A 21,064-nucleotide genomic window follows, 5' to 3' on the forward strand; every position below is an offset into this window, starting at 1 on the left:
GGAGGTCTCGTTGGCCGGTCACGTGAGCCGGGTGAAAAGCGTAATCTGCCGTGTCCCAGATTAAAACTAATCCGGGCCTGTCCGTCCATCTTGGGGAAGCGGCGGTGCTCGTCAAGCGGAAGGAACGCCCGAGGGGTCGCGCACGTGTGTGTGTGTGTGTGAGGCGGGCGTGCCATATAATACCACAAGCGCATTTCCAAAAGGATGTAGGCCCGAGCCTAGAGAGTATTATTATTATTATTCCAGGCATAACGTAAAGCTGAAAGCACATTTTTTACTCACGGGCTGCCATTGCTAAAACCCCTTGGCGAGGACAAAATACAGTTGTTATATTTTCTTTAATTGTTTTTTAAAATGTTTTCCGCCATTCAAATACATCTAAATAACTGCCAATCAGTGAGTTTATTGTTTTAATCCATTCTAAACACTTTAACTTCTATTTTATTATTATTCTTTTTCATTTGAATAGAATGTAAAAGTAAATTCTTTTCAAAATCAGACTTTGTGGAGCGCCTCCTTCTCCGACCCGACAGGAACAAGCGTCCGTTTGAGCGTCTTGATGGGCGGCATCATCAAATCAATTAACGTAATATTTGCCACATAGAGCGTCACATGATGCTCCCGAAAACCAAAATCACGGGGTTAAAAGAGGAGGGGGGCGTTTATGGTCACATGTAAAACAGCCTAACACATAAATTGGTCAAATATGATCACCCCCAAGTGTCGGGGCTCTCTTAAAGTGCGCCGGTGGAAAAAACTATTGACGACCAATCCTTTCGCCGCTCATTATCAAATGCATCCGGAGAGGAAAACAAATTGGGTGAGCTTAGTTTCCACATTTAAAAAGGAAGTTGCCACGACAACAAAAGGTCCGAAAGAGGCTGCGTAATGCGCTAGCGTAAACTTTTCGTACAAATTAAAGAATCAAGGAAGTCCACTTTCTAAACCACTTTTGCATACATTTAGCTGTAAAGTAGACATGCTATTTGGATGTATTTTAAAGCATTTTAAAATTCTCAAGAGTTTATTGTCATGTTTTGGATGTCAAATATATCTAACATGTACAACATACCGTTCCTTTCAGACCCTACAAAGAATAACAAATAAAAATAGGCTGGTCTATCCAATGTGGCAAAAAAGTGCAAACAATAATTGAGAGTTAATGTGCTAATTGCCAATATACATAATAAAAAGGGTACTAAAACCCAAAAGACTAGTGTATTATAAGACAAAATAATAAAACGTATAGAAAGACAAATTGGTCAAATTGTTGAGTTTTGTTGTATTACAAATACTCCACAGACTAAATACACATTGTAAATAATACTACATTTGAAAATACAGTGCGCTTTGGAACAAAATACTCATCATGCATTGTACAATTTTCCTATTACACCTGTGCTGACTTTACTTCCTGCTTTTATATATTGACATGCGCACTCTTTTCTATTTGGAAAGTCAAAGATTATATAAACTGTCAGGCAAAACATAAAACAATCTATAGATTAAAACCACTTTAAACCAGTTTGATGAGGTTTTTCATTGGTTTTCCTCGTAGCTAAATGATTTCCTCCCTTTACAGACAGGCGAGTTTACTTCCGTATTGAGTTTACGTGGCATTGCAGTTAAATCGAAATATATTTCGCAGAGCAATAACACTTGATTGGAAGCAAAACGAAAACGTCTACTTGTCCAGAGCAAGAATTTCAGTTTTCTTGGTAAAGAAAAACATATTAAAGCGACAGAAAGACAAAACAAACCTTTGTCGTATTCCTCCATGAATGCGTCTCGATGTGGGAAAAAATTGCGAGTACTAGTTCCAGTCACCACTCGGGCTTTTCGACTCTTGATGCCGAAACTCTCGTTCTTCTTCGTCTTCCACTCGTTCTTTTTCTCTTCCTGGTCCCTGCCCTGCCTTCTTGTCTCTCATTGGCTGGCCACGGCGGCGTAGAGGGTGCGGCTTGTCGTCGTGACGTCACGGCGTCCAAGTGTAAACAGTGGCGAGCACGTGGGTGTCAAGTCGACGATATCAACATAGCGCATGCGCACAACGCTAGCCAGGCTGTTCTCTGACGTGTTTTTTTTGGCCAAATCAAACCCGGAAATCTTGTTTTAATCTGGTTTATTAATTCCAATAAGTAGATTATAAATGATTGTAATTCATTGAAAAATAAAGCAAACAACCCAGGTTTTCTACAATGAATAAATATTTTAGAATATTTATTATAAATATGCAAATATACTAGAATATTATTTATAAAAGTGTACCAAAAGTTCAAAGCACTCTAACGTTGTTCTATTATCGCACAGTGGCCCTTAAATTTCTAGCAACTTGTTAACCATGGATAATGTAAAAACCGTACGGTCAAATAATCGGTCAGCCCGATCGAGTTCCATTTCATTACACGTAATTCTATAACCATTTAAAGATGGGCGACATAGTTCTGATTCCAGCAAGAAGCACGAGCCAACAATGCCGTAGCGACGTGTCTGTGCGGCCTGCCGGCAGGCCATTACGTGGGTGTGACCCATCCCCGAAGAGCCCCCTTAATGATATCTAAGGCCGGGTTGCGCCCCCGCCGCTGTTCACACGCTGTCTGCAAAGCCCTTAATTGGGCGGCAGTGAAACCTTACACCCGGCTATGCAAAGTATCACCCATGCATAAAGCCGGGAGGTTGTCATGAATGAACGCCGCTTGCCGCTAGTGGACGTTCTGTACTCTGCACAGAACAGGACAACAGTGTGTGACAAATTGAGATAATTTATCGCTTGCAATCCTTTTAAATTGCTCGTATTGCAAATGGATTGAACGTCTAATGATGTCAATGGCAGACAATGAGATAAAAACAAAATATAATATTCTTCTTCTGGCCAAGATGCACCTCACTAGTGTATACACAAATATATATGAATATAATTGATATATATCATTTATCTTTGGCATTGTTTTACCGTAAAACGTTGAGAATAATAGATCCGCTTTTGACACCAGTAATAATTATACTGTCTTTTTGTCATAAAAGCAACATAAGGAATGTTTTGGGTAGAATTGTATATATTCTCTATTAATCCCATGAGAGCGAACGTCAGAATTGCATGACGTCACGCTCTTATCCTGTCACATACAAGTGGGATGGAAGGGAAAAAGTGCATTTCAGTGCTTGGAGGAGAGCCCGAAAGCGTTAAAAAGATAACTAAATTAAAAAAGAAAAAAAGGGAGCGCGAGGGAGACGGCGAGATATGAGAAGCATGCGGAAAATGGGTGCAGCCTCGCGCACACAAAAGCCCCCATTGGCGATCCACAGCAGCACCCCCATCTCATCTCCCCCTCTTCCGAGTGGCCCCCTCCGCTCCTCCTCCCCCCCTCCTCCTCCACCACCAGTCGAGGTGCATTGTGGGGAGGAAAGTCGTTGCCATTCGACCTCTGCGGGGCCTGCGCGGACGCAGCGAGAACCCTGAAAATGACATTATGCGCTTAAAAGAGCGTTTTATTTCCGCTTAAGCGACACTCTCTCACCGGCCGGGGGCTCCGCGACCGACAACGAAAAAGATCAGCGCGGCGGAGGGTGGACGAGCAGCGACGGCGGCTGGGAGACGGCGGCGACCAGACGGAAGGAAAAAAGAACATTTTGCCGCGGCGGGGGGAATCCTGCTTGTCGAGACATTGATCGTAAGCGCAAGAAAATGTCCGGTGAGATGAACCGCAGGTCGCTGGCGTTCCGAGGCGGAGGACTAGCCGTGTTAGCGGGATCCGGCGGAGGCTCCGCCACTTCGGGGAACTGTAACAGCTGGGAGGCCCCGGCGAGCCAGGACCGACATTTTAACGGCAACCGGCCCGAGCAAGACGAAGACGGGGAACCGGGGGCGGCGGGACCAACGCGGAAGCGACTGGAAGGCGCCGGCTCGGTCAGCGACAGCACGGAGCCCGAGGCGGAGGAGGAAGAGGACGCGGAGGGGGTGGCCGGCAACCCGGGCCAAGGGGCTGACTCGGCCGCCAACGGCTTCAAGGAAGCGGCCGGCGAAGACGGCGCGGAGTCGGGCAGCGGCGAGGCGGGACCCAGGAAATGCGGCGTGGAGATGAGACCGCAGACGATCCTCCAGAAGCACTCGCTCTTCCACGCGTCCTGGCTCCACGAGTTCCCCTGGCTGCGCTTCTGCCAGCAGACGGGGCTCATGTCGTGCTCGTGGTGCCGAGACGTGGCCACCCGCTGCGGCGACGACTTGGCCAAGGGCAGCCGGAGCTACAAGCGGGCCCTGCTCCTCCGACATCACCTGTCGTCCGAGCACGGCAGGAATGACCCTAGCAAACAGGTAAACCCAACCGCTTTGCCAACTCAGCCGCTGCCGCCGCTCTAACGCTGTCAAACCTCGCCTCGGAACGCTTTTAGAGCACTAGAACAGCCTGTCGCCGTTGACCCTTTGCCACTTTATTCAACACTTTGTGCCGCCGGGAGCATGTCGAAGCCCCCCTCTTCCTCTTGTTATTCGGTCCTTTCGGCTAAATTAGCTTAGGAGTTAGCTCGCCGCTAAACTAGCTCGTAGCTTCTTCGTAGTCGAATTTGGAGGCTCGAGTTCGTAAGTGTCACTGAAAATCTTGCTTCTAACTCGGTACTAGTTTTACTATTTGTCAATGTCGTGCTTATTTGTTATTGTGTTCGGTTGTTGATATTGTTTTGGACGGGTTCATATACAAGAAGATTGAGTGGTTGTTTTAGACAGGGGTGGGCAAAATAGGGAACGCGGGTGACGATGAGGCTTGGAATGCATCATTCAGCATCAAGTCCTCTTGTCCCTTAAAACTTTTGTGTTCGAAAATAAATATTTATTTTTAATTATCAAAATAAAAATGTAGTAACAGGCATTTTAAAATGATTTTGTCCAATAAGCAAAATAAAATTTATTGTAAATGCCAATTTATACATTGTAAATGTATTTCTTGTAAAACAGCTATTTAAAAAAATAACATTTTGGTCAATGTGGCACCTTGAAAACAAAAGTAATTTGTGGTTTCAAAAGTTTACACACCCCACCCAAACTTAAATTAGATTCATATTCTGTTGGCAATGTATAGTTTATTTATTGTTTTTCCGTTGCCTCAGCATCTGAGTTGATCGCTATCTGGCTAGAGGTCACAATGACAAGGGGAGCCGCACCTTTCCACAACCCCCCTCCGTTGGGCCTCCTGTGCCGCCCTCTCAAGGTTCGCACTCCCCGGTGACCTCTGGTGCTTTTACACAACATTCCCCATCCTCCTCCCCCTCCTCCCCTTGGGGAGCTAAATTACAGGCATTGTGCCACAATCAGCCCCCCCAAAAATCCATACCGGACAAGCGCGACAACAACAAAAATCGGTGTCGGCGCTCGGAAAAGGGTGTGCTTTGCTTATGAGCTGCCATTGACACCTATAGATGTCCAATCTGGGGGAGACTTTTCAGTAGCGTTCTTCAAAAGTAGACTGGAATTGTTGTATTTTGGTGGTTTGTGGATAGCCAAAAGCTTAGTGAAGAGATGTTAATCTGTTTTTTTGGAACATTTAGTTAAAATATCAGTGTAAATATCGGAAAATGTTTTTTTATTGAATGACCAATTGATTTTAAGCCTGTACTATAAGTAGTAAGTCAAGATGGGGGTGTTTTTATATAGGTTGAATGTTATTCAAGTCTTGTTTTGGGAATATTGAGTGGAAAAAATCTGCTCAATCATTTGTGGAATTAGACATGGTTTTGAGGTCGCTTGTTCCTAAAATGTCGCGGTGGGTCGGATCGGGTATGCGGGCCATTAGTTTGACACTTAATAGAATGACATGGTATCACCTGACCTCCGTCATCCACATTTTTGTGGATTAATGGGCCCTACTGTTCACCCTTTGGGGTATGATAATGGCTGTATGAATGGGATTTCACTTTTCAGCCCTCTTTTATAAAACATTGCCCCAAAAAACAAACAAATGGCAAAAGTAGGATGTGTTCCGTATGCAGTCTGTCACCCCCCCCATCAATTGTGACATCACAATTCATTTTCTGTAAAGAAAAAATAATTTCAGTCATTTTGATGTTTCTATATCACATAACTCATTGATCAACCATTGAGCAACCCACTTTTTAACCCAAGCCACGTCTGCCCTGTACCTTGTTTTATCAGTATTTTTTTTTTATGGTGCTGACAGTTGCATGTCATTTGGGGCCGCCATAAAAAGAGGGCGTGCGTCGCGACGTCCCGGATCGTGGCGATCCGGTGTCAAAGAGCATTTTGCCCCACGACGCTGCCGAGCGAGCGAGCGAGCTGTCACGGCCCCTTTGACTGGGTGGGAAGAGGATTGGGCCGAGCGCATTTAGTTCCTTCCCGGGGCGCACGCAATCGCTAATCACGATGACTTAAAGTGATCCGCTAACTTGTACACATGTCTAATTGGGAAGGAGCGCCTCGCTAGTGGATTAGGGGGCAGCGGAGTCTCCCCGGCAACCACGACTCCGTATGAGCCACGTCCCACTAATACGCCGTTTTTGGAAGAAGCGCGTTCAAGTGGGTCGGGAGAAAGGATAACTCGATTAGTCGCCAGCTGGGCTAAAAGTGGGTCTCCTCACAGAGGGGCGGGGGTGGAGGCAATTGGAGAGGTGTGGTCTCATCTCTGGATTTTTTTCCAGCTAAATCTAATGAAAATGGGGTTAAAAAAAGTTCAAATTCAATAGAATAGCCCTTTTTTTAGCTCATTGTCTTCCATAGTTGTCCAATCCTTTTGAGGTGGGAAGGATGGCAGCCAACACCCCCTGCCACTTTAAATGGGATTGCCTAGGATTTCAGCCATTGGTTGGACAAAGACTGTCTTGGAGGGACACCCGTCCGTGGCGGCAACGGCTGGTCGAGACGTTTGTTGGGGGCCAGAGGGAAAATTCTTGTGGAATTGTGCCCCCCCCCCCCCCCCCCCTTACTCGTACTTCTTTGGCACGAAATTGTCGGAAGGCCGCGAGACGCCGGTTGAGGCCCTCCCACACCTTGGGCCAAATGCACACAGACGTATTGTTCTGCTATCTGGTCGGAGGCAGGGGGCTAACAAATGTGGATTTTTTTTTGGGGTGGGGGGGGGGGACTGTTGTAGCCTCAGGGGCCCGCTCATGACTTTTGGGTGGGGTTCCCGACGTGTGTAATTTCTGCTTGGCGACAGTGCTGGATTACTGCTTGGGTTTGGCCTGTTTGCCGCGGGTGGAGGGGGGGGGGCAGGTTTGTTTTAGGTTGGAGCTTTATTTGCGCTTTGGCCTATCTTGATGTCTCGGGCGGTCAAGAGGACCCCCCAAACTTGTTTTGGTTGTCCTCCACCTGCCTTCAGTTTTTCATTGGATGAGCTGCTTTACCTTAAGAGAAAATGGTGAAATACCACACAATGCGCTTTTACTCATTTTTAAGGTTGTTTGCCCAGTTGTATATGAGTGTCCCCTGACTCTATGTACATTTTCCTTGACTTTGTTTGTCAAAAACGAGGCCAATGGAGCGTTTCCCTTTTGTGTTAGTGGACCGTGAATCACTTCCAGGTTCGCCGAAGCTAACACATGAAAAAGGCTCTTCCCTTTTTGGCCTTTTATCTGGCTGCCTGTGAACGGCCGAAAAGGAAAAAAAAAACCTGCAGGAAGTTGAGTGGGGTGGCTAATTATTAACAGGGTCTGCCAATTCTCAGGTACGCCGGAATCCTTTCTGCGCTACTTTGGAAGCTAGCCCTCCGTCGGTCCTGGCCATTGACTTTCTTTCCCCGGCAACAACCCCCCGGCATTCCTTAGAAAAATCTTGCCCGACTTTTTGGACATTCCGCCACTCACGCAAACCACACTTAAGCGCGTAGCAGGCAAAAGAGCGCCCCCCCCCCCCCCCCCCCCCCCGCCAACCCACCCCCTCCCGGGCTCGGTCCCGTCGCGGTCTGAGTTCGCCCCTCGACAAAAGGCCCACAGTGAGTGGACAATGAGCCTCGGGGAGAACGCCAAGCATTGTAAAAGGCGGCTCCAAAATGGGGCGACCGGCGTTGTCGGGCCTCCCCCTCATGGCGCTCCGCTCCACATTTTCTCTCAAGGTCTGGCGCCTATCAGCCCTCTCTTATCTCTTCATTGTAACTTTTGCTCCATTATGCGCCTCCTTTTCAGCCATTATGAGGAGCGTGCGGCCTGCAAAAGCACCTTCCCATTGGCTGTCTCTGCCTCTCAATCCCTGGCATCCCATCTCCCTCCAGCTGTGCGGCCGAGGAAGGATGATAACACCCCCCCGCCCCATCCCGCCGCCCCGTTTTAGATGCCATCCCATGTGCCCGAGTGGGGGCTGGGTGGGGACCTCAGAGAAATGGATTTAATCGGCTGAAACCCCCCAGCTGTGGGTGGGCGGGGGCAAAAAATGCAGGCGCAACGTGAATTATTCCGGATTAGAACATCTGCTGTGCAATTTTGTTCGCCGGACGAAAAAACAACTTGTGGCGTAGATGTTGTTTGTTAGCCTAGCACGCCTGATTTGTTTTTGCCACGTAGCAGATATACAATAAATATGTGTACGACAAGATTGCAATGTATGACATGAATTGGCGTGCAAAAATTGCCTATTTGGGGGGAATATTTTGGGTCTTTTCCTCTAGAAAGACAGCACATTTTTTTACTTTGGGCCTATCCCTCCATTGTACCTCATTTCTATACCCTCTCCCCGTCAGACCAGTTTGTCTCCCCTCCGGCGGGCGTGCCCGGAACCTCGGGGGTGTTTGCCGACGCCGCGCTGTTTAGTAAAGACGAGGCGAGCGGCGAGGAAGACGTCGTATTTGGATAAACACACAACTGGGCTTTTGATTTTGAACACGGTGTGCTTTACACGGTGAACTTTGCAAGCTGTGCCTCCTTCTCTGTTCTTCCGACAACACACTTGTCCTTTGAATGTCGGCCTTTTCCCGATGAGCCTCCATTTAACGGTAGAAATGTCCAATGGTGTCATGTCCAATCATCTTTCTTTAAAATATAATAGTTGTTGTTCATCCGGCTCAATTCATTTAGAGTAGTTTGTTTTTCGTTGTGTATTTGTATGACTGAGTATTTTTGTTTTGTTTTGAAGGAGTCGGGGCGACCTTTGGACAACGCCAGCCCGTCCACCAACTCGTCGGAGGACGAGTGCCGCAACAAGGCCAACGAGAACTCGTACTGCTACCAGCTGCTGCGCGAGCTGGACAAGCAGCGCAAGAGCGGCATCCTGTGCGACGTCAACATCGTGGTGTCGGGCCAGGTCTTCCGCGCCCACAAGAACATCCTGGTGGCGGGCAGCCGCTACTTCAAGACCCTCTACTGCCTGACCCAGAGCGAGGCGGCCGAGCGCTCCACCGTCACGCACCTGGACGTGGCCGCCGTGCAGGGCTTCTCCGTCATCCTGGACTTCCTCTACTCGGGCAACCTGCTGCTCACCAGCCACAACGCCATCGAGGTCATGTCGGTGGCCAGCTACCTGCAGATGACCGAGGTGGTGCAGTCCTGCCGGGCCTTCATCAAGGACGCCCTCAACATCAGCATCAAGCAGGAGGCGCCCGACTCGGTGCTACTGGACTACAACAAGCCGCCCACGCTGGCCAAGGAGGGCCAGCGGGGGCGCCGCCAGCGCAAGCCCGGCAACTTCTGGGCCACCAGCATCCTCTCCAAGCTCTCCATCCAGGCCGGCGGCAACCGAGGCCGGGAGCCCGAGCGGGACGCCCAGGGCCGCGGCGACGCCCAGATGACCCCCGTCAAAGAGGAGTCCAGCGACGTGGAGGTGGGCGCCGGCCCCCTGGAGGCGCCCGCCGCCGCCGCCGGCTGGGCCCACCACGACAACTCGTCCGACTCGGCCGACAACAACAACAACGAAGGGCGCACGCGGGTGTTCGTCTGGAACGAAGTGGGCGCGGCCGCCATCAAGCGCGAGAACCCCGACGAGGCCGCCGGCAGCGGGCGCCGGAAAAAGACGGCCACGGCGCGGCGGTTCGTCTACAACTTCCCCCCCGAGCCCGAAGAGGGCTTCGACGAGGGCATGTTCGTCCAGCCGTCCGCCTCCTACCCCAGGGACGACTTCTCCTCGCTGTCGGAAAACGCAGGTAGGCCGATCTCACACTAATATCGAAAACGGCACAGACTATTCTTTTTGGAGTATGCTAGTATCAACAGTAATGGTGTATTGTGTGCATCGTATTGAGTTGCGCAGGCTCAACCTGCCCCGGCCGGCGTTCGCCCCCGATGATCCCCCGTTAATCGCTCCAGAGCCGAGCGGGCGGGGTGGGGCTTTAACCCACGTCAAGGCCCGCTCGGGCCGCCGCACGCGCGCTGCCCCCTTCCACAATAAAAATCTGGACACTTCCCATTTGGAAATCCTCTTTGTGTCCTTCCATGCGGCGGTGGCCGGCACCCATGGCTATCCTTGAATAACCTTTTAATCTGCGCGCCGTCCCTTCTCGCGGCTCGGTAATCTCTCCTTTGCCCATTAAAGCGCCGCTCCTCCACTGCCGCGGAAGCGCCGGACCTGTTTTTTTTTCCCCATGTTCCCTTGCCTCCCTAATGCAGGATAATGAAGAAAGCGTGGGGGGTGGGAACGGAGGGGGGGGGGGGAGCCATTCGCTCCCCCACCCCGTTCCCACCCCCCCTGTAAATGCGCCGCAATGCTCTTAGTGCCTGCGGCTCCTCTAATGCGCTCCACAAGCGATGCCCCGGGGGAGGCCCTCTAATGGTGCCCACCCGCGGGTGCGCCGCCGCCGGACGCCCGCATTTTTCTCGCCTTGCCGTTTGTTGTCGACACGGGAAGCGGGCGCCCGCGCTTTGGATGCTCCTTATCAGTTTCTCCCATCAGTCTGGTCGTCACGCCCGGTTAGTCGACGCCCACTGGCGGCGTTTGTTGAGCGCCTTACGTAGCTTCCACCAAGAGCCCCCCCCCGCCGAGAATTGGGTGGGAATTGAACTACGCGTCGCTGTCAATGGCACCCAAAGCGTTCGAGCCTTGTTTTAAACCTTTGTCAACTTAAGGGGTGTCGACGTAAGAATAGAATTTACAGTGTTGGGCCCTTTACAAATATTGAACAAGGGAACATGCAGTAAAGGTCGGTTGTACTAAACATGGACACCCGCAGGTGTCCCCCCCCCCCCTAAGCTCCCTCCCCCTCTTTTTCCCCACAACACCGCTTTACAAGCAATAGTCCCGTTTGTGTGTTTTCCTTCACATTGTGTGTGAACTGGTTATTCGTGTACGTAAAAAGTGTGCGGCCGGCCGGCCTCCCCTTGGACAAACCTCTCACCTCTCCCTTTTTTTGTGTCGCCCATTCTCTCTCTCTCTCTCTTTTTCTCTCCCTCCTTCCTCAATTCCCCAACCCTGCTTCCTTTTTCCCAGAGCTGGCCAATCAGATCCAGTATAGCATCATCCAGCCAGGGGAATCCTGGGAGAATGGTAAGACACCAAAATGAAATATATTTTAACAGGATTTCACTTTTCAGAATGATGTATAATACTTTTCTGATAGATTTTCAGGCTTGGTCAATAGTCGCCTGCTATTTAGCAAGGGGTCAGTCATTTGACCAAATGGAGATTGAGCTATATGCGTGTGGTCGCCACGGCAACCGTGTGCCCGTATGCAAAACGGATGCTAAATGAGGAAAAAGGTGCATCGCCCCAATGACACTTGACACGGAGGTGCTTGGCTCAAGCAACGCCTCGGCATATTTTAACGCTTTAATGTCTGAATTTACATTTAGCAATATAATTCAAACATTGGAGAATACGCATAATATGTCACGATTGATTGTAAATACCACAATATAGTGGGAAAAATGAATATATAATATACAATATCAAAAGAAAGCGAAAAATTAGAATTGTATTAAAATAGTTAACCCTTTAAAGGCAGCAAAAACAAACAAGCATCGAAGCAGCCTCTTAAAGGGACATGCGCTTATAAAAAAAAAAATGAATAAAGCACATCCACAGGTAACCTGGGCTCCATCAACCCCCAACCCGAATGATGACCCCCCCCCCCACCCCTTCCCTTCCCTCCTTAGCAACCTGCCCTGACGACAGCACTGTTGTGAGTTCAAACAAAAGGCGACGAGTGTTCACTTCCCCCTCCGTCCGTCTTCCCTTTTCGAGTGCTTTCTAAATCAATAGGCCACTAATTTACGCTCAAAACCATCTGTCCGCATCCCTTTTGGGGGGGGGGGGGGGGCAGAGAGCACCTGACGCTCGGCGCCATTGACGCCGATATACGTCCGTCCCGTGTCTGTTTTTATCTTAGCTGCACTATGAGTTTCCTTCACATGATTTTTTTGTTTTTTAGGTGAGTCGCCACTGCTGGCCATCAACAAACTAAAATGTCCGCACTGCAACTACATCGCCAAGCACCGGCGCACCCTGAAGAGGCACCTGGTCATCCACTCGGGTGTGCGCTCCTTCAGCTGCGACATCTGCGGCAAGCTCTTCACCCGACGCGAGCACGTCAAGAGACATTCCCTGGTGAGTCAAACATTTCTTTATTTTTTTGCCTGGTGTAGTACGGCACCGTTAGCTTGCTAACAATGCGTCATAAAAAGGAAAATGTTTGGCCTAGTGGCTAGCTAACATGAATTGGAACAGAATACCAGTATACAGCCTCTCTACATTGATTTGTATTCCATTTTTTTTTCTAAAACACACTACTAGTTAATTTAGGGGCTCAGAAATGGAAATCCATGCTGAATGTGTTCCTCATTGACTTTTATTAGGGTTTATTTTTAACAGTATTTCATTATTTTTATTATATTTATAGAATTGGTTTATTTATTTATTTTGATATACAAGTTACCAAAGCGTATATATATAACTCAAATATAATTAATAATATATTTAAAAAAATATTCATTAACAAACATTTTGTACATTTGTATCGTCAACACAAAAAAAATGGGCACATTTTGTAGTTAATCGCGATTCATCAGGTGATTCAGATTTTTTTTAATAATAGTACCCACGTTTGCATCATTCTTGAAACATCCTAACGCCGTCCGTCCCCAGCAACTCGTTAACCGGCCACTGGTTAGAATGCAAACAAACAAAAAGTATGCACAAAATAGCGCTTTTAATCCCAAATCCGACCCGACCCGTCCCGTCCGGCAGGTCCACAAGAAGGACAAGAAGTACAAGTGCATGGTGTGCAAGAAAATCTTCATGCTGGCGGCCAGCGTGGGCATTCGCCACGGCTCGCGACGTTACGGCGTGTGCGTGGACTGCGCCGATTCGCACCAAGCCGGCCAGGACGGCGGCCTGGAGTTCCCGCGCGACGACGACTTTGACGACGAGCCACCGGAGGGCGACGACACCGGTGCCGCCTGGGCCCGCGGGGGCCACGACGACGACACCGGTGTCGCCCCTCCCGACCACGACAAGGACTTTTAGCCTTGATCTTTATGATTATTTTTAATTTTTGTTCCGATAAACCTAAGCTGGTAAACAATCAACTCCAAAAGTGCTATCGAAAACCTTATGCGAGTTAGTTTAAAAAAAAAACTACAAAAAAATAAGGTAGCCTCGGAAGCCCGCCATGTACAGATTTAATTATTATTATTATTATTATTATTATTATTATTAATTATGCCCACCGGAGACAGATATTGAGCAATCAGGTGTTTTTTTTTATGTATGTTTCCTTTGAAAATAGGCGGAAAGGGCCAATGATCAGAGTTTAAAGAAAAGAGTTAATTATTTAATTTAAAAGATTCTATGGTCTTATCGCAGATGATTTAATTTTTCCGTTGTTTCTTGCTGTTTAGCTAGCGTTTAGTAATGCTAAAATATTCTATATTCCTTTTATTTTTTTTGTTCCTTTCCCTGCGCAAATCTCGGAACCAAAAAGTCTGTAGGGTGACTCGCAGCCATATTTATGACGTATTCACACCAAGAAAATCAAAAAAACAAAGTACAAAACAAGTACTACAAGGGCTGCGACCGCGTCGCGCCGAACAGACCGCACACCGAGACCGAGCAGGAAAAAAAAAAAAAACTACTGAATACGACACCTTTTTCACCTTTTGTTTTCTTTCTAGAGTTTTATGACAAATTATTTAAAAAGTATACGAAGTAAAGCGCAAGGGGGAGGGGCTGTTCTAGCTAGCTTTATACCAATCGCCGCGTCACGCTAACACTTTAAAGAAAAAAAGCATTTGACCTTCACTTAAAGCTTGAATCGTTGTTTATTTTTTTGGTTTGATTTGTTTGTTTTTTTGCCAAATGATGACGTTTGGTGCTGTAATGCTTTGTCGCCGAATACTGGACCTACCAAACAAGCGAGGCTTTAATTCTTATGATGTCTGAAAAATAAGCTTCAATTGTTGGAACTGACACGAGTGTCATTCACCTCCTCTCGACAACACTAGAGCCTCTTTCACGCAGAAAATCCGCCCCAAACACAAAAAAAGACAGCCCACCTTGTCCGCCTTTGACGCTAAAAAAAAAGCCCGGCTTTAATTCCGATGGCGCGCTAGCTTCGGAGCCGCCACAGCCAAAACATATCGGACTTTTTTTGCCTTTCGCACACTTTCTTACCGCAGAGTAAAAAAAAAAAAGGACCTAAAGCGTTGATAAATGCTATCATCTTCATTTTTCTACTTTATCGCAGAATTGTGGACCTACAGCATAACAGATTACTTCATGGTGTTAATTCCGTAAACTGTTCATAAAAGCCAGTATTTACAATAGTGTTGGATACTAGTAACGAGTAGCCATACTGCGCCGAAAAATGACATCATCATGCCGGTGGGTGCAGTATGTGCTCATCTAGTTGCCCTACCCAAGATGGCCGCCAGCTATGCATGCCAAAGTGCCATTTGCCATGAACTTCATTCATTCAGATGGATCTAATTCGCCATAATATCACTTAGTTTTCATTTTCATTTGAGACAGTACAGCTTTAATTCTTCTCTGTCGTTATTAAAAAGTGACCTCTATCAACACACTAGCCTCGTTAAAACAGATTGCAAAAAAAACAAGGGTTTAAATCCCCCCGCGTGGGCATTACCATACCTATCGTGGCACAAAAACTGGACCTAGAACACAGCTTTAAACCATAACGCTTTGTCATTATCAAAGTCAACACTAGCTAACTCTTTTCACGCATTATGGGAAAAGCTTTACGAGCCTTTACTTGAACTTTGGCTTGGCTTAACTGTTGCTGTAAGAAACATTCATTTTATACAAGATGCTCGTTTTATGCAGATATTCACAAACCGCTAAAATTTGCCTTCACGGAAATTGCGAAGACTTTTAATCACGTCGTGTTTTCGGAAAAATACAACAGCGGTGCCATTGTGGACTTGTTGGAATCGGTCGACGTTAGCTTGTCGTACGCCGATATTCTGTCATACTGCGTCTGTCAATACACCACGATTTTCGCTTTAAGCTAACGCCGATATTGATAAATCATGTGTCCAGCTGTATCAAGACGCAAACATAGCCAAGCCGTAATATCGCCGCATCCATAAATTGACGAGGAGGTGACGGCGCCGACGCTAGCGCCAAAGGCGAGCATATATGTCAGGTCGTGGCAAAAAAAAACTGAAAAAAACGAAAAAGCCAGCGTAAAAGGGGCTTCTGTGGACTATCAGGTAATCTTTGCCATTCTTTTGTTGATGTTTTAACACGAGTGCGTTTTTGTTTCGCGTCTAACTACCGGCAGTACTTTTATTTTCGCGTTACGAGGACCTAAGTGGACGTCTTTTTCTTTCTTTTTGGTACCGAGGTATATATATATATTTGAGCTCATTTGATTGTGAGAGGACGTCCAACGTGTTTGTCTTGCTTTTTTTCGGGGGTGCGTTGCTCCCGTTTTCTTTCTTGTTTCATTTCTACTTGATTTGGTCTGCCTGGTAGTTTTAAAAAGAAAAAAAAACTAAAAAAAAAAAAAACTAACTTTGTTTCCAAAAACCAAGTGAAGCTCTATGGCGCCATCATAGACATGCACTTACTTTTTGTGATCTTATCCCCCCAAAAAGCGGGTCTGAATGGAACTTTTTCTTTTCTCTTTTTTGTTATTTAATATATATATATATATTGACTCCAAAAAAAAATGCAATCAAGACTGTTTATTTCTATTTTGTCCAACCAAAATGATGATGATGATGATTATTGTTGTTAATTATTCATGCACGGGAGGAGCCGGCTGGGCCACGTTAGCGCTACCGTTCACTTTACGCCTCCACCTTTCACATTCTTTCTTCCCATGACTTCAGCACATCTTTTTATTAATAGCGCAGCAGTAGAGATACACTAAATATATATACATTTGTATGTGTATACATGTGTGTGTATATATGTATACATATATGTATGTGTATATGTGTATGCATATATATGTATATATATATATATATATATATATATATATATATATATATATATATATATATGTATGTGTATATGTGTATCCATATATATGTATATATATGTATATGTGTATGCATATATGTGTGTGCATATGTATATGTATATGTATGTATGTATGTGTATATATATATATATATATATATATATATATATATATATATATATATATATATATATATATATATATATATATATATATATATATATATATATATATATATATATATATATATATATATATATATATACATACATACATATACATATATATATATATATATATATATATATATATATATATATATATATATATATATATATATATATATATATATATATATATATATATATATATATATATATATATATATATATATATATATATATATATATATATATATATATATATATATATATATATATATATATATATATGTGTATATGTGTGTGTATCCATATACACATACATATATGTATGTATACACATATACATATATATATATGTATATGTGTGTATCCATATACACATACATATATGTATGTATACACATATACATATATATATATGTATATGTGTGTACATATATACACGCAGCAGACCTAAAATGTGTTCATATGCAGTTTTTACGGGACACCATCTTCCTCGTGTCACTTTCATAATAACTAATCACTGTGGGTAGGGATTATGATATAACAATGATATATATATAGATATATACTTTGAGAATCTATGAGATGAATTTATATATATATATATGGAAAAAGATCTATTATTTAACTTCCTTCCGCTTTGCTGTGTGCTGCTCGTCCGTCACTTCCCGTCTTTTGTTTTTTAAAATATATGATTCGCGCCATCCTACTGATTTTTATTGTCTTTTTTTTTTTAAAATGCTGTATTTCTTGTATGGACAACATGCAAAAAACAAAAAAAAAAAGAAGAAAAAACAGACCACCACACTACAGAGTTTTGTCCCTCTCCCCCACACATATACGTACATTAATATCATCCCCCACTCTTTCACTTACCGGCTGTATTTTTTTACGCTTTTAAGAAGATTTAAAAATGGAAAAAAAAGTTGTATTTTTCAACTTGTCTGCTCTGTGACAGCGATGCAAAACTCGGTGCCCTCCGAACACAGAAAGCGAAATTCAGGTTACTCTTTTTACGTTTTTACCGCAACTTTTCAAAGATGGAAGTTAACATTCTCCTGGTTTGTTTCTCTTCTCTCTGTGTTTTCAAAACAAAAAAAGAAATTGTACTACTGTTCCTCTCTATACTACATTTTAAGAATAAAACTTTGATATTGCTCTCATTTGGTTTTATTTTCTTTTGTTTTTTTGCCACTTTTTCCATAGAGTGCTGCCACCTGCCGGTCAACAGGCTAACACTGATGTTAGTCATATTCACCAACAGGTGGCAGTACTTCAACATGTAAAATGTGTAGTGGTAAACTTCAACCATAGGTGGCAGTACTGGCTAACACCAAAAAAAACTAATTTGGTTAGGTGTTTATCCTTGTTTTTTTATTTTGAAAGATAAATAGATTGCTCAAGCTGAACATTTTTAGCTACAGTGTTTTTTTTTTTTTGTTCAGTAAAGAACAATGACGCCTAATTTGGGTCTTTGTGGGAGGGGCTTGTATTACGTCACAGGCTGCTAACATGCTCGCATATTTATTGAAATTGATGATTACATTGTACTTTTATTTAGTTCGACCCTGAAAACTGCAGTTATTTTCTTTCTCAGTATCAGATTAAGCACCCTAAGTATTTCAAATATACTCGGTCGTTAAAAGAATGTGTCGAATCTGTATTTGGGAAATGTGTGGGTGTATTTTTTTTGTCCCCGTGTGTGTTTGTCTCTGTGTTTCTAAACATCTGCTTGGAATCAATAGTGTCCAACTTAAGACTTTCCCAGCATCATCGTCGGATGGGAAAACGGGAGCCAGTGTGTACGTACGACGTACCTGCGTTCGGGTAAGCGTGGGCGCATCGCCGCCGCTATCCACTGTCTGTCTGCGTATGCTAATGTGTAGGCGTGTTTATCAGTGGGTGTGAGCACAGCTGGCGGGAGGCAAAAACATTCCCAAGAAAAACAAAACTATAAAAATATGCTTCAAGTTCAACTTGGCAAAGTAAGCTTTTCTTTTAGGGTGGGGGTGGGGGGTACGCCCATGACCTTTGACCTTTATATAGCGCCAAATAGAATACACTGTAAAGTACGTACGCTTATTCAATGGCAGCCAATGAGTTCAATTACCTCATGAAAGGGTTCAAATCCAAGCGGGTCACGTGCGTGGACGGCCCGATGGGACCGTGTGGGGGGGGGGGTTTCCGACGCCGCCGCCCGCTGGGAGCGCGGCGGCGTCGGAAACCCCCCCCCCCACACTGTGGGTAGGATCGGGCCCAATTTCTCCCTTTGAAGCCGACTTTGGAGGGAAATTGACGCACATCATCTATTTGATGTTTGGCCTAATGACCGCTAATGGCGGCGCCTCGGGCCCAGGGGGGTAAAAGCCAGGAGGGGCGGAGCAGATAAGATAACAGGAACTTCCTAACTGGGGCGCACTGGTGCCGTTCAAAAGTCAACGCACGTGACCTTACCTCTTGTCACTTGTGACCGGTACAAGGTTACTGCTAGGGAGCCCATAGTCAAATGGATTTTGGTCCTCTATTAGCCAAAAGTAGCGCTTCAGTACCACCAGATCCATGGCATGACCTCGCCATTTATAAGTGCCTTTTGCCAAATGGGGGTCCCGACAGCTGAACACACCTACTTTCCCATGCTGTCACGGGGCAAAGGTCATGGGCACAGTTGTTCCACACACAAGGGCCGCCCTGTGCGCCGTTGACAATTGGGGTGGGGTGGGGGTGCTGCATGTTGGGGAATGATTCCTGCGTGGATGCTAGCCGCCTTAGCCCACGTCTTTGGCCTTGTCAGCAGCTCTTGTGTTTGTTTAAATCACTATTGACCCTATTTGTGTTTTTCTTTCAAGTGTTGGCATTGAAATCTCAAACGCTTCCTGCTTTTCTTGCAGATAAAAAAAAACACAAGTTTGTGGCGGCCTGCAACCTTGGCAGCTTAAAAAATGGTTTTGAGCCTTAACTCAATGGCAGTGCTGGACGTCCAATTCATTTCAAGTGGGAAAGATGGCTTCCCATTTCAAGTTGATTGGGCGTAAACTTGAGGCAAAATCCTTGGTAGATATAAACACTGTGTCTGCCATGGATGGCGCTAGATGTCCAATCTTCAATTTTCTTCCTCTGGCCAGTATGCACCTTCCCACTTTTTTGTTATTTATATTGATATTTTAGTGCAATGGTACTGAACTTAAGTTAGTTTTTGTGCCAGAAATTTATTGTCATAGGTGAAATTTAGTGTTGTGCTACTTTTGATACCAACTGTACATATTTTGGCACTTGTCTTGTTTACCATTGACAGCACTAGACGTCCAATCCATTTGAAGTGGAAGGGCTGACAGTGATTGGGCCACAGCACCCCCACCCAATTTCTATCAAAATGGCCCTTTCAAGCTCCAAATGGAAGATTCCGATGGCCATTGGTCTCCGTCTGTTTTCGCATCGTCTCCAATCATGTCGGCACCAAAATAGCTGTGAGACGAGAGCGCGGTCCGGCCGAGGGGCTTTCCGCCTCGTAAAAAAAACAACACGCAAATAGACATAAAAGTCCAGCTTGTTGTAAAATAAAGAACCAAAGGGGCGCTTTCCCCCAACCCGTCAAAAGAAAAAAAAATGCTTCCCAAACAAAGACGTCAAAATGAATTTGTAGTGGTACTGCAAAAGAAAAAAAAAAAAAACATGTGAAGTGTCGGCTTAACGTTTCTGAGATCAAGGGTTCGATCCCAGATAGGTTAGCACTGTGTAGAGTTTGCATATTCTTGCGTGGGTTTTCTCTGGGTAGTCTGGAATCAATATAGCAGCGCGTCAATAACAAGCGTTGTTGTAAATCAAAAAGTGTAGCGCGCGTGCAAACTTGCTAAAGTTGCCATGTCAAGTGTCGTAATGCAAGAACGCAGGCGTCCGTGAGAATATTGGGGGCAGAGCGTAGGATGGAGCGCCGTGCGTGCGTGCGTGCGTGCGTGCGTGATGGCGTGCGTGACGGCGGTGGCGGCGGCGGCGGCTGGCAGCCACGGACGCAGGCAGCTGTCTACTCCGCGCACGCTCGTACACTCGTACAGTGTGCGACTGTGAGAGCTCCCCCCCACGACTCTTTCCCATGGAAGGAAAACAAAGAGCAACACACATCAGCTGACCACACACACACACACACAGTCGCTAGAGGGGACATTTTTTCCGGATGGCTTTTCCCAATTGGCCTACCAACGATATGACTTATACTAAAAATCACCAATTTTACACCCATTTCATATCAGACATTGATATATTGATGCAGTTTGATTGGTTTACTCATTTGATTTAATGCAATATCATGTATTCATTTAATATTATCCATTGATGTAAGAAAAAAAAAGGTTATCTACATGTGGCCAACTTTATCAAGTGCAACATGCCATTAGATTTTTTGCATTTTGTTGTTTTGAACGCTAAAATCTTTGTTGTCTTTCCTCGTAGGCGCCGTCGTTTCGTGTCGGAGCGCCTTATTATCGGCCGAGTCTGGCCCGCAAGCACGCACGCACGCCGTCGTCGTCGTCACGGCGACGTGCGCGCCTGTTG

General features: G+C 45.5%; 1 protein-coding gene across 2 annotated transcripts; it reads left to right on the forward strand.

The window, feature by feature from the left end:
* The first annotated feature begins 3,312 nt into the window (after positions 1-3,312).
* On the forward strand, positions 3,313-16,274 carry zbtb10 (zinc finger and BTB domain containing 10). 2 transcript variants are annotated; one of them, XM_077743685.1, is made up of 5 exons: positions 3,314-4,312; positions 9,071-10,073; positions 11,354-11,410; positions 12,294-12,469; positions 13,109-16,274. In XM_077743685.1, the coding sequence occupies exons 1-5, from the start codon at positions 3,686-3,688 to the stop codon at positions 13,385-13,387; spliced, it is 2,142 nt and encodes a 713-aa protein (XP_077599811.1). In that variant the 5' UTR covers positions 3,314-3,685; the 3' UTR covers positions 13,388-16,274. The 2 variants fall into 2 exon arrangements, with proteins under 2 accessions (XP_077599812.1, XP_077599811.1); XM_077743686.1 differs by lacking the exon at positions 11,354-11,410 and having other exon boundaries at positions 3,313-4,312.
* The last annotated feature ends 4,790 nt before the right edge of the window (positions 16,275-21,064 follow it).

This window comes from Stigmatopora nigra, chromosome 21, assembly GCF_051989575.1.
Source record: "Stigmatopora nigra isolate UIUO_SnigA chromosome 21, RoL_Snig_1.1, whole genome shotgun sequence".
In the NCBI taxonomy this organism is placed as follows: domain Eukaryota; kingdom Metazoa; phylum Chordata; class Actinopteri; order Syngnathiformes; family Syngnathidae; genus Stigmatopora; species Stigmatopora nigra.

Excerpts from the sequence above, each read along its gene's own strand:
- zbtb10 (XM_077743685.1), top strand. The coding sequence starts at position 3,686 with ATGTCCGGTGAGATGAACCGCAGGTCGCTGGCGTTCCGAGGCGGAGGA. Across the intron at positions 4,313-9,070 it reads GGAATGACCCTAGCAAACAG|GAGTCGGGGCGACCTTTGGA; the intron begins GTAAACCCAACC and ends TTTGTTTTGAAG. Across the intron at positions 11,411-12,293 it reads AGGGGAATCCTGGGAGAATG|GTGAGTCGCCACTGCTGGCC; the intron begins GTAAGACACCAA and ends TTTGTTTTTTAG.